Source organism: Hemitrygon akajei, chromosome 19, assembly GCF_048418815.1.
Source record: "Hemitrygon akajei chromosome 19, sHemAka1.3, whole genome shotgun sequence".
Classification (NCBI taxonomy): Eukaryota; Metazoa; Chordata; class Chondrichthyes; order Myliobatiformes; family Dasyatidae; genus Hemitrygon; species Hemitrygon akajei.
Window position 1 is genome coordinate 8,541,617 of NC_133142.1, and position 12,387 is coordinate 8,554,003.

The 12,387-nt window shown below is 43.1% G+C and overlaps 1 protein-coding gene across 2 annotated transcripts in view; it reads left to right on the top strand.

Moving 5' to 3' along the window:
• The first annotated feature begins 9,148 nt into the window (after window positions 1–9,148).
• The window catches only part of dalrd3 (DALR anticodon binding domain containing 3), a 29,132-nt gene continuing 25,893 nt past the window's right edge, over window positions 9,149–12,387 (top strand). For both annotated transcript variants that reach the window (XR_012102117.1, XM_073072041.1), the window contains exon 1: window positions 9,149–9,400. Coding sequence is in view for 1 of the 2 variants with exons in the window: in XM_073072041.1 (XP_072928142.1) it covers window positions 9,188–9,400 (213 nt within the window). In the remaining variant the exon portion in view is untranslated. The remainder of the gene's footprint in view (window positions 9,401–12,387) is intronic.

Here is a 12,387-nt window from a genome sequence, read left to right on the forward strand (position 1 = left end):
ATGAAGTAAGAAGCTGGGAGGTGATAGGTGGAAAAGGTAAAGTGCTGGGGAGGAAGGAATCTGATAGAGGAGAATGGACCATGGAAGAAAGGGAAGATGAAGGGGAACCAGGGGAGGTGATATGCAGGTGAAGAAATGAGTTGGGAGGGGGTTGGGCAGAGTGGATAAATGAAGAAGTGGGCGAGCTGTAAGTTGGCGAAACCAAAGTTCATGCCATCACGTTGGAGGCTACATAGACGGAATATAAGGTGTTGCTCCTCCAATCTGCGAGTGGCCTCATCATGGCAGAAGAGGAAGCCATGGACCGACATGCCAGGATGGGAATGGGGATTGGAACTGAAATGGTTGGCCATCGGGAAATCCTGTGTTTTGTGGATGGAGCACAGGGTGATCAACCCAGTGGATCCCCAATCTACATCACGTCCCACGATTATAAAGGAGCACCAGAAACAGAAGACAGCTCCAACAGATTCGCAGGTGAAGTGTTGCCTCACCTGGAAGGACTGTTTAGGGCCCTAAATGGAGGTGAGGGAGGAGGTGAATGGGCAGGTGTTGCACTTCTGCGATAAGTTCCAGGAGGGAGATATATTTTAAATTGGTTACATCTTGAATTGCACACGAGCAGTTTGCTCTGAGCTGGTAGGTCAACAATGTCAGTGTCATTTGACAAGTAACCCTTTTGCTTTTTGCTACACTAAACCATTCTTGGAAGGTGATGACTGCCAAGAATCTGTCTTGACAATTTCCAAAAACGCCTGCACAAGTAATGTCAAACTCACCGAGTGCCATTCTTTTTAAATGTTGAAGTAACAGAAGTTGAAAGGTGCAGGTTAATTAAATCTGTAGAGAAAGCAAATTAAATTTAAAAGACCTAATGAACCAGAAACACTTTGTAACTGAGGAAAATAAAAGGCTTTCTACAGCAACTTGCACCACACCAGAATGACTCAAACTATGCCACAGGCAATGAAATATTTTTTGAAGTCCACTCACTGTTATATTGCACAGAAAGCTCCCATGAGCAGCATTATGATCATTTTTTTCTAATGCTGACTAGTAGATAAATAAAGAATTCCTCTGCTTTTATTTTGCATCCACCTGAAAAGGAAGATTCGTTTATGTGCCATGTCATATGATGTAGGCAAATCTTTCCATGACCATGATTGGTCTTGGCAAATTTTCCACAGAAGTGGCTTGCCATTGCCTTGTCTGGACAGTGTCTTTACAAGAAGGGTGATCCAAGCCATTATCAATACTCTTCAGAGATTGTCTGCTTGGCGTCAGTGGTCACATAACCAGGACTTGTGATATGCACCTGCTGCTCATACGACCATCCACCACCTGATCCCATGGCTTCATGTGACCCTGACCGGGTTGGGGGGGGTGAAGAAGTCTAAGAAGGTGCTACACCTTGCCATAGAACTAGCATTCGATCCAAAAATATCAAAGCAATTGTTTAATTGTCAGAGAAAATCTATTATCTAGAGAATTCCTTTTAGAAGAGAGGGAATGAAAGTATGACCATCCAAGGAAGATCGCTTTGAGAAGGACTCAGTCAATCTAAAAAGTACACTTTATGTAGAGCTTTGAGTTAATTTGCTAAATGCTCAGATCATAAAATAAAGAAGGGTTAGAACTTATGAGCATTTAGAAAATCATGGCCTAATTAGGGACAATCAGCATGGCTTTGTCTAGGGCAGTCATGTCTTATTAACTTTAATGATTTTTACAAGGAAGTGAAGAAAATAGTCAATATAGAGTAGTGGAGGTTGTATGAATTTTATTTGGATTTTCATGGTTTTTTGTAAGGTGTTCAAAGAAAATTGAAATACCTCAGATGCAAATATTTTAAGCCATGACTACTAACAGATATTGGATGTAGATACGGATAAAATAAGCAGAAAATTACAAATATCACTTGCAAGGACTAGTTTAACCAGTTCTGAAAGACATCAGAAATGGAATCTCATTTAAAACAAGATTAACATACAAAGGTACTCCAGAATGTACTGAATCTAAGACATGGTTCTCAAAATAATGTCTTCCTGTCATCCTAGTTTCAGGGGTAGTATAATAAGTTAGGTCAAGTGGATTGCACAATGCAAGGTTACACAATTGTACAGGTTATACAGGAAGAATCAACCTGACAGTCACTGATAACAATCAGAACTTAAACTATTTACCACCCTAATTTTGGTCTCTTAGCCTTGAACACATGCATTCTAAATTGTCAAATAGCTCCACCCATATGTCAAGCACCATACTTGTTCATTTTTGGTTCTATTTTACGTTTAGCTCTGTCTGTCTGGGAACACTACTGCAATGGAGCTCTCTTCAAATTTTTCCCCTTTCAGACCCAGGTCTGTTAAATACTAATTTACTTTTCTTTCCTTCCCTCTTGCACACACACCCTCTTGTATATGTGACAAATAAAGCTAATCTTAATCTTGATTAACTTCATCCTGGATATTTGATCCCATTAGTCATTTCTCTGAGATTCATATCAAAGTTCATTTAGTTCATCTGCACATGTCAACTCTTTTGAAAGAGCTCATTTAATTCTTGTCTACCGTTCTTTCTAAAAAGCCAGATAAATATTGAGCTTTCTAGTGCGTGTCCAATTGTCCTTTGAAAGTTACTACTGAATCTGCGCCCAAAATAGTGCATTTTAATCTAGGTTAAAAAACTCAGGCAAAAGCAGGCAATGGGTAATTACAGAGCACTCTATCACAAAGTCACAACATAGTCAGACTAGTTTTCCACAGACGTAGTAAAAGCATATGATTTTAATAGAAAGCTGGAAAATCTACAGTTACACAGGAACAAGAGCTGTCCATTCCAAAGATGCTTGTTTTGTACCCTCACCCTAAGTTTACTTGAGTTGATTTATCCAAGGGACTCAGGGCTAGGATTTCCAGCAGTATTTCCTAGTTCAGTGTTATTGAGTAGTAGTGTAGAATGAATTCACAACTGGATATCAATAGAAAAATGCCAGCAATGGTTTGGTGGTTAAAAATTGATCTTGAAGCAGCCAGCATAATCAAAGACATCATCCACCCTGAATCCGTCTTTATTCCTCCCTTTCAATCGGGCAGAAGGTAGCAAGATGGAGCTGGTGAGATACGGTGATGCTTTGCGGGCAGCTAACAAAACTACTAACTATTCTACTAAATATACTTTTTCTGGACTATAATCAATGTAATTAGCAGCCTACAATTTCCCTTTGAGAACTGTGCTCTTGAACTGTCTGTACGATCTGGTGTTTTTGCAGTATTGTGAAGGATTTGTCAAATTGGATTCTCAAGAATTCAGGTAGAGCCATTGCTGGAGCAGACTTGGGGTTGTATTGAAACTTCGGACTAAAATGAAGCAGCGGGTCCACGGCCTGAGAGTAAAAAAACGATGTTTAGCTATTTAAGCACTGAGCCAGATTAAAATAGATTAGGCATCAAGTCCAAGGGCAAAGGACGAACCAGGGTTGAGCTCACTACTTGGTGAAGCTTCACTCACCTCAGACTGATCTGGCTCCATGGCTGCAGACTTGCTTTCAGGGACTCTGCAGTTCATACTCGATGTTATGTCTGTTTACTTTTTTATTGTTTGTATGATTTGTCCTTTTTTTCGCACATTGAATATTTGACAGCCTTGGCTTGGTTTTTATTGTGTTTCTTTGTTTTGTGGCTGGCTGCATGAAGATGAATCTCAACGTTGTATATCATATACATACCTTAAACCTGAAACCACATACCACCAGGCTCAAATACAGCTTCCACACTGCTGTTATAAGAGTATTGAATGGTTCCCTAGTAGAGACACTCCTGACCTCTATCTATTCACTATCATCTTGCACTTTACTGTGTACCTGCACTACATTTTTCTCTTTAGCTGTTCTACTTTATTCTACATTCTGTTGTTGTTTTACTTTGTACTACCTCAGTGCACGGTGTGAGATCAGACCCTATCAGGTCACCTCTATTACCCTATCAGATTCCTTCTTGTTCAGCCCTTTCCCTTTTCCACCTATCACCTTCCAGCTTGTACTCCTACCCCTCCTCCAACCTTGTTCTGGCTTCTTCCCCTTTCCTTTCCAGTCCTGATGAAGGGTCTTGGCCTAAAATATCAACTGTTTATTCCTCTCCAAGATGCTGTATGACCTGCTGAGTTCCTCCAGCATTCTGTGTGTGTTACTCTGGATTTCCAGCATCTGCAGAACCTCTTGTGTTTATGATTTGATCTGTATGAACAGTATGCAAAACAAGCTTTCCACTGTATCTCAGTGTATGTGACAATAATAAAACAATTCCAATTCCGATATTGAATTAGAAACAGATTCCAGTATTTCCCTCTGAAGCAGGGGTTTCCAACCCTTTTTATGCCGTGTTCTGCTACCATTAAACAAGGGGTCTGTGGACCCAAGGTTGGAAATCCCTGCTCTAGAGGCCTGAGTACAAATCTCCACGATGACATTCCAGGCCCCTTGTTGGGGAGATACTATTGACGCAGCTTGAACAACTAGCTGCAGCACATTTGATAGATGGTACACACTCAAACCATTGTGCACCCGCAGTTAAGAAAAAAATATTTAGGATAGTTGATGGGGCTAATCAAGTGGGCTGCTTTATCAGAGATGGTCAAAATCAGAATAAGTATTACTGGCTAATGGCAGTGATGATCCAGTGTACCTCAGTGCATGTGACTGGCTTAGTATCACTGGCTAATGGCATGAAATTTGCTGTTTTACAGCACCAGTACAATGCAGTACATAATAATAAAAAGAATGATAAATTACAATAATGAATATATGTATAAAACTTAAATTAAGTAAGTAGTTACATACTTTTGCACACTGGGTGATCACTCAAGTTGGTGCAGTCTTTCAATGATTCTATTATGGTTATTATTCTATAGATTTATTGAGTATGCCCACAAGAAAATGAATCTCATGGTTGTATATGGTGACATATATGTACTTTGATTGTAAATTTACTTTGAACTTTAGTGCAAAAAGAGAGCAAAAAAAAAAGAGGTAGTGTTCATGGGCTCAATGTCCATTCAGAAATCTGATGGCAGAGGGGAAGAACTGTTCCTGAAACATTGAGTGTGTGTCTTCAAGCTCCTGTACCTCCTCCCTGAGAAGAGGGCATGTCTCAGGTGATTGGGGATCCTTAATGATAGATGCCAGCTTCCTGACACATCACTTTTTGAAGGTGGCCTCAGTGCCTGAGAGGGTAGTGCCCATAATGGAGCTGACTGCAGCTTTTTCCAGTCCTGTGTGGTGGCCCGACCATACAAGACGGTGATGTTAGAATGCTCTCCACAGGACACCTTTAGAAATTTGTGAGTGTCTTCAGTGATGTATGAAGTACACTCAAACTCCTAATGAAACATAGCCGCTGTTGTGCCTTCTTTGTAACTGCGGCAATATGTTGGACCCAGAATAGATCCTCAGAGATGTTGACGCTCAGGAGCTTGAGACTGCTCACCCTTCCCACTGCTGATTGCTGATAGTGACAAACTTCACAAAAGTTGTTGGCACCCAAACAAGTGGAGGGCAGAATAAACAAATGAAAGAAAAAGAGGACGGGTGACAGGAAAAATGGCCAGTTCTGATACAAACAGAAAGGTGAATGATCTGAAGTTGGAAAATATTCAATATTGAGGGCTGTAGGTTAAAGCATGCCTAGTTGAAAGATGAGGCACTCATCCTTGAGCTTGTATTAGGCCTCATTGTAACAATGCAAGAGGTCACAGTCAGAAAGTTCAGATTGGATGTAGCATGGTGAATTAAAGTGGCAAGCAACCCAAAGCTTTAGATCACTCCTGAGCTATCACCCAATCTCCGTTAGGTTTCTCTGACATAAAGGAGATCACATTGTGAATACTGATTGATTTAGATTAACTTTATTTGTTGCATGTATGTCAAAACAGAATGAAATGAGTTGTTTTGCATCAAATCAAATCGGCGAGAATTGTGCTAGGCAGTCCACAAGTGTCACCACCACAGCATCAAAATAGCATGCTCACAACTCACTGACCTTAACTGTATGTCTTTAGAATGTAGAAGGAAACCAGAGCAACCTGAGGAATCCCGCACTCATACAAACTGCTTACGGACAGTGACAGGAATTGAACCCTACTCTTACATTTGGCACTATAAAGCATTTTGCTAACCGCTACACTGGATAGGAAGAGACACAAGTGAATCACTGTCTTACTTGGAAAGAACTGTTTGTGTCCCTTAGTGGTAGGAAGGAAAGCATTTCATGGAAAATTGCTAGGTCAGAATCAGGTTTATTATCACCAGCACGTGTCGTGAAATTTGTTAACTTGATGGTGGGGGTAATAGCTGAGGACATGAGAGCAGACCGGGTTTTGTAAAGAAAGCAACTGAAAAGCAACTGGGAAGGGAAGGAAATGTATATCTGGTACTGAAATCTTATTGGAGCTATCAAAAATTGAGAAAAATGATCCACTGAACCAAAAGGTTAGATGTGTGGAAGATCAGGGAAGCCTTCTTTTGCTCTGATCAGCAAGAAAAGAGGTGAAGACGGAAGTACAGAAATAAATGGACTATGTCCACAATGATGGAGTTTCCCTTTGGAGTGAAGGAAGATGAGAGGTGACTTGATAGAGGTGCATAAGATGATAAGAGGCATAGATGATAAAAGCTTTAAGTTCCTCGGCATACACATCTCACGTGGTCTGTACATACCGGCTGTGTGGTGAACAAGGCACAACAGCGCCTCTTTCACCTCAGATGGTTGAGGAAGTTTGGTTTGGGCCCCCAAATCCAAAGAACTTTCTACAGGGGCACAATTGAGAGCATCCTGACTGACTGCATCATCATTGCCTGGTATGGGGACTGTATTTCCCTCAATCACAGGACCCTGCAGAGAGTGGTGCAGACAGCCCAGCACATCTGTAGATGTGATCTTCCCACTATTCACGACATTTACAAGGACAGGTGTGTAAAAAGGGCCCAAAGGATCATTGGAGACCCAAGTCACCCCGACCACAAACTGTACCAGCTGCTACCATCTGGGAAACGGTACCACAGCATAAAAGCCAGGACCGACAGGCTCCAGGACAGCTTCTTCCACCAGGCCATCAGACTGATTAATTCAAGCTGATACAATTGTATTTCTATGTTATATGGACTATCCTGTTGTACATAGTATTTATTATACATTACTATAAATTGCACATTTAGACGTAGACATAACGTAAAGATTTTTACTTCTCATGTATATGAAGAATGTAAGAAATAAAGTCAATTCAGTTCAGATAGAGTAGTCAGCCAGTATCTCTCCCCAGTACGGAAATGGCTAATACGATAGGGCCCCGACTGTGCTTGGCCTAAAATGTCAACCATTTAATCCCTTCCATGGATGCTGCCTAATTTGCCGAGTTCCTCCAGCATTTTGTCTGTGTTGCTCAAGCTTTCCAGCATCCGCAGAATCTTGTGTATTCAAATATCCATTCTGCCTCCTTCACCAGCGTACAGTATCTCTGTTATGCTGCCTCCTTCAGGTACCCTTGAACTTGTACACCAAGATCTGTCTGGTCTTCAATACTCCCTGAAACAGCACAACATCTATGTCCCCCAACAACCTGAACCCTGACTCAAGAGGAGATAAAACATCCCTTGACCCTGCATCAAAAAACAACGGGGAATTCCCCTTTGGGTTTCTTGCCCATTTCACACTTCTGTCAACGCCATTAAAACATATTATAGAAAAAAACCTACAGCACAATACAGGCCCTCCGGCCCACAAAGCTAACCACTAGCGTGCTGCTCTTTCTTTAAGCTTGTGCCGGGTGGAGATACGACTCTTTCAAAGGAGGTGTAAGACATTCCTTCCCTCCACTAGCCTGTAGGTCACCCTTGGACAAGGTGTAGCACCTACTTAGCCCTTTGCCCACTGCCTCCCCTCCCCACCTGATCAGGGTCATGTGAAGCCATGGAAGCAGCCGTTGCATATCACAGGTCCTGGTTATGTGACCACTGATGCCAGGCAGACAACCTCTGGAGAATATTGGTAATGGCTGGGGTTCACCCATCCTGTAAAGACACCACCCAGAAAAAGGCAATGATAGAAAGACCATGATCACCCACATCATACAACATGGCACATGATGAGGATGATAATGGTGATGTGGGCAGAAAGTACATAAGTTTGAAAGCATTTACCACCTGGCTCAAGAACAGCTTCTCTCCTGTTGTTTTGAGAGTTGAAAGGACCTCTTTTACAATAATGGTGAACTCTTGAATCTCACAATCTATTTCATCATGACCCTTGCACCTTAGTTGTCAACCTGCATGGCACGTTCTCTGTAACTATAATGTATTCTGCATTTATTTTTTCATTTTGAATGATGTACTTATGTTTAGACTCAAAGTTAAGTTTATTGTCACGTACACATGCTGTCAGCAAACACTTGCAGCAGTATCACAGACACAAAGCATCAGAGACAAGAAAAACATAAATTTAACATAACACAGAAGAACGAACACAAAGCAGGAAAGTCCATTTTAGTGTAAAGTGGTTATAGTGTTACTGTAGTGATTAGGGTTTGCTGGTTGGATCAAGAACCAGATGGTTGATGCTAAGCGGCTGTTCCTGACTTCAGCTTTCTGCTCCTCCTATCCCATGGGCGCTGCGAGAAGATGGCATGGCCCAGATGTTGGGAATCTTTGATGATGGATGTTCTTGAGGCAGCACCTCCTGCGGATGCTACTGATGGTGGGGAGGAACATACCTGCAATGTCTTGGGCTGAGTCCACCACTCTCTTCTTTCGAATTGCCCTACCATGATGGAGACTTTCAACAGTACACCCGACTGTACAAAGATCTGTCTGGATGGCACGCAAATCCACTGTTCCTCGGCACATGGGACAATTAAAAAACCAGCAATTATCAGTTACAATCAGTAGCCACATTTCCAAATCCTGTTTGGAAAGATTCCACGGATCTCTCTGTGGATGGAGGCGCGGGGCTGGATTCATGAGCGAGACCCATTGTATATTGTGTTTGGGACGGAGATCTTTTAGAAGAGCCTTCAGGATGTTCACAGGAGCCGGTTTTCCACACCGGCCCTCCATTCAGCGAGCGTTCACGTTGCCATGGTAATCCACGGACCCGACAGTGCGACGGTGACCCGGAAACGATCTGCTCCGGTCGCCATCATGGCGCAGGCCTGTGGCAGCGGCGGCGATCTTCGCCGTGCTGATGCCGACCCGGAGTTCACCCTGGCTGGCTGCGCGGCGGCACTGGAAGCGGCATTGGGCGGCGGAGAGGCCGGCTGCATCTGGTTCAAGGAGAGCAAGGGGCGCAACCTGAGGTCCCGCGACTGGATCGCCCCCCGAGGGGCCCTACGCAAACTCTATCCGCAGGGTCAGGTGGGCGATCAGATCGGGGGACACGGGAGGCCAGGGGCCAGGCGGGGGTGCTGGGGGTCCCATATGAGAATATGGCATGGGTCTCGAGAGGAACAGAGATTCCGTTGGGGGTTTTGGGATATATGGTGATTCGGGGAGGGGTATTTTCCTGCATAATCCCTGCCCGTGCAGACAAAATCTTTCCTGGTTACTTCAAACTAGGTGACTGTCTCGTTTGCTGGCTACCCGTCAAACCGATTTGATGTGTGCTGTGAAGTAGACTTACCAGATCCGCCAAACGGTGAAGCTCTGGTTTATTATTGTCGTGTGGATCAAGATACGTTGAAAAGCTTGTCTTGCATAATGTTCGGTATACAGTGCATCGATCTGGACTAACGTAAAACAACAACGATGCAAAATAAAGTGTAAAAGCTACTGAAAAAAATGCAGTGCAGAGACACGATAAAGTGCAAGATCATAACAAGGTAAATTGTGAGGTGAAGAGTCCGTCTCATCATTCAGGAGTCTGATAAGTGGGGTAGAAGCTGTCCTTGAGCCTGGTGGTACACGCTTTCAGGTTTTTGTATTTTCTGCCAGATGTGAGGGGGAGAAGAGAGAATGTCTGGGGTGATAGGGGGTTTTGATTATGCTGGCTGCTTTACTGAGGCAGCAAGAAGAATAGACAGAGTCAAAAAAAAAGGTTGGTTCCTGTGATGTGCTGAGCTGTGTCCAAAACTCTGCAGCTTCTAGCAGTCACTGTGCATAGCAGTTGCCATACCAAGCTGTTATTTATCCAGACAGAATGCTTAATGTGAATTGATTAAAAATTGGGAAGAGTTGATGGGGACATGCTGAATTTTTTTTAGTCTCCTGAGGAAATAGAGATGTCGGTGAGCTTTCTTCGTAGTGACATCAAAGTAGTTGGACTCAGCAAAGCTATTGGTGATGTTCACACCAAGGACCTTGAACCTCTCAATCTCAACACCATTGGTGTAGACGGGAGCATGTGCCCCATCCCCCTTTCTGAAGTCAAAGGCAAGCTCTTCTGCTGAGGAAAAATTATTGTGATGTCACCATGTCACTAAGCTTTCTATCTCCTTCCTGTACTCCAACCTCATTGGTATTTGAGATTTCTGATTATTTTGAAACATTTGCTCCTTTGAAATTAGCCTTAATTTTGATAGCAATCTCAAGCATGTTTTAGGGTTAGTTTGAAGCACATTACCTGCTCCCAAACAAGTGGAGGGGTGGGAAAAGTAAATGAGAAGTGGTGCATACATTTGGGTTCAGGTGTAAAAACATATTCCATTTGGTACAATCGCTGTTCTGAATTGTCCTTGTAAACTTAGCTTTCCTTTTTTGCTGTGAAGACCGATTGAAGTTTTGTTTTAAAAATTAATAATCAGCTGAAATAGCTCAGTTGGTGGGACATTAGACTGAAGATCTAAAGGTTCCTAGTTCAATCTTGGGTTTCGGCAGCATGGGTGTGCATTTTGAGGTGACATGGTAGTATAGTGGTTAGTGTAACACTATTATGGCAGGGGTGTGTGGGGTATCCAGGGAGGGGTAACACCTCTGGTGAAGGGGCTTGTTATGTCCATTTAGGGGCAGCTCTCTCACCTTTGGTCCTCACAGGACACTCAGCTCTCATCTATGGCTCCAGATAGCTGTTTGCATGTGACAGCGGTGTTATGACCTCGGCCCCCTCCTTTGTGAGAATCGCAAGAGCCCTAGTCAAGGGGGGGTCAACTGACCCAAGAGGGGGAGAGACGTGCTGAATAGACACAGGAAATGGGAGAGAGAGAGAGAGAGAGAGACGTGCGGAAGACCACGTTCTCCCGAGAAGCAGAATAAAGGCGACATTGACTATTGTCTCATGGAGACCACGTGAAAAGCCCTCGGGCAAAGTGGGCTGGTTGAGAGAGAGATTGCATCACCTGCAACCTGATTGACACCTGCGATCCCGTGAAGAAGTATAAAGGAGGGTCTGAGGGGTGGACAACCCTCAGACGCACCAAGGAGACACCAAGGAAGCACGATACCGATTCCCGTGGGAGCGGGAAGCCATTTTGAAGGAAGCCACGTGCGTTAGATTCCGACTTTTGAATCTGTGGTTGGAACCATCGGAAGACCGCTTTTAACTAACAACGGGGAAGCCTGCTCCCCTGATTCCAAGGATTTGCTCTGTAAAGACAACGGGCAAGTGTTTATCCTTTCTCGACCATCTCTCTCTCTCCACAACGTGAAACCCCAGCGGTTCCCAAAAGGGAAAAGCCTGCAGACTTCTGAGTGACTCTTTATATTTCAATTGGACTCAGTATTATCCCCTAGACAACTATAGAGCTTATTTCTGATTGATTATTATTACACCGGTGTTTTAGATTGAGTTTTGACGATGTATATGATCTGAATGTTTTGTATTAACCATACGTTTGTGCCCCTTTTTGAATAAAACGTTTGAAAATAGTAGCATCCGACTCAGCTGATCCCGCTATCTTTGCTGGTAAGTTACCTGGTTACGAGGTTACGTAACAGCGGCTATACCTTGTTGGTACACCACTTGGCTTTGTGAAGGCCAAGGGACATGACAAGGCGCAGAAGGAATCAGAATCAGGTTTATTATCACCAGCAAATGTCTTAAATTTGTTAACTTAGCAGCAGCAGTTCAAAGCAATACGTAATATAGAAGAAAAAAAACAAAATAAAATAATAATAAATAAATATAGTGTACTTATATTGAATGGATTAAAAATCATGCAAAAAACAGAAAATAATATGTATTTAAAAAGTGAGTTAGTGTTCAAGGGTTCAACGTCCATTTAGGAATCAGATGGCAGATGGGAAGAAGCTGTTCTTGAATCGCTGAGTGTGTGCCTTCAGGCTTCTGTACCTCCTTCCTGATGGTAACAGTGAGAAAAGGGCATGCCCTGGGTGCTGGAGGTCCTTAATAATGGACGCTGCCTTTCTGAGACACTGCTCCTTGAAGTTGTCCTGGGTACTTTGTAGGC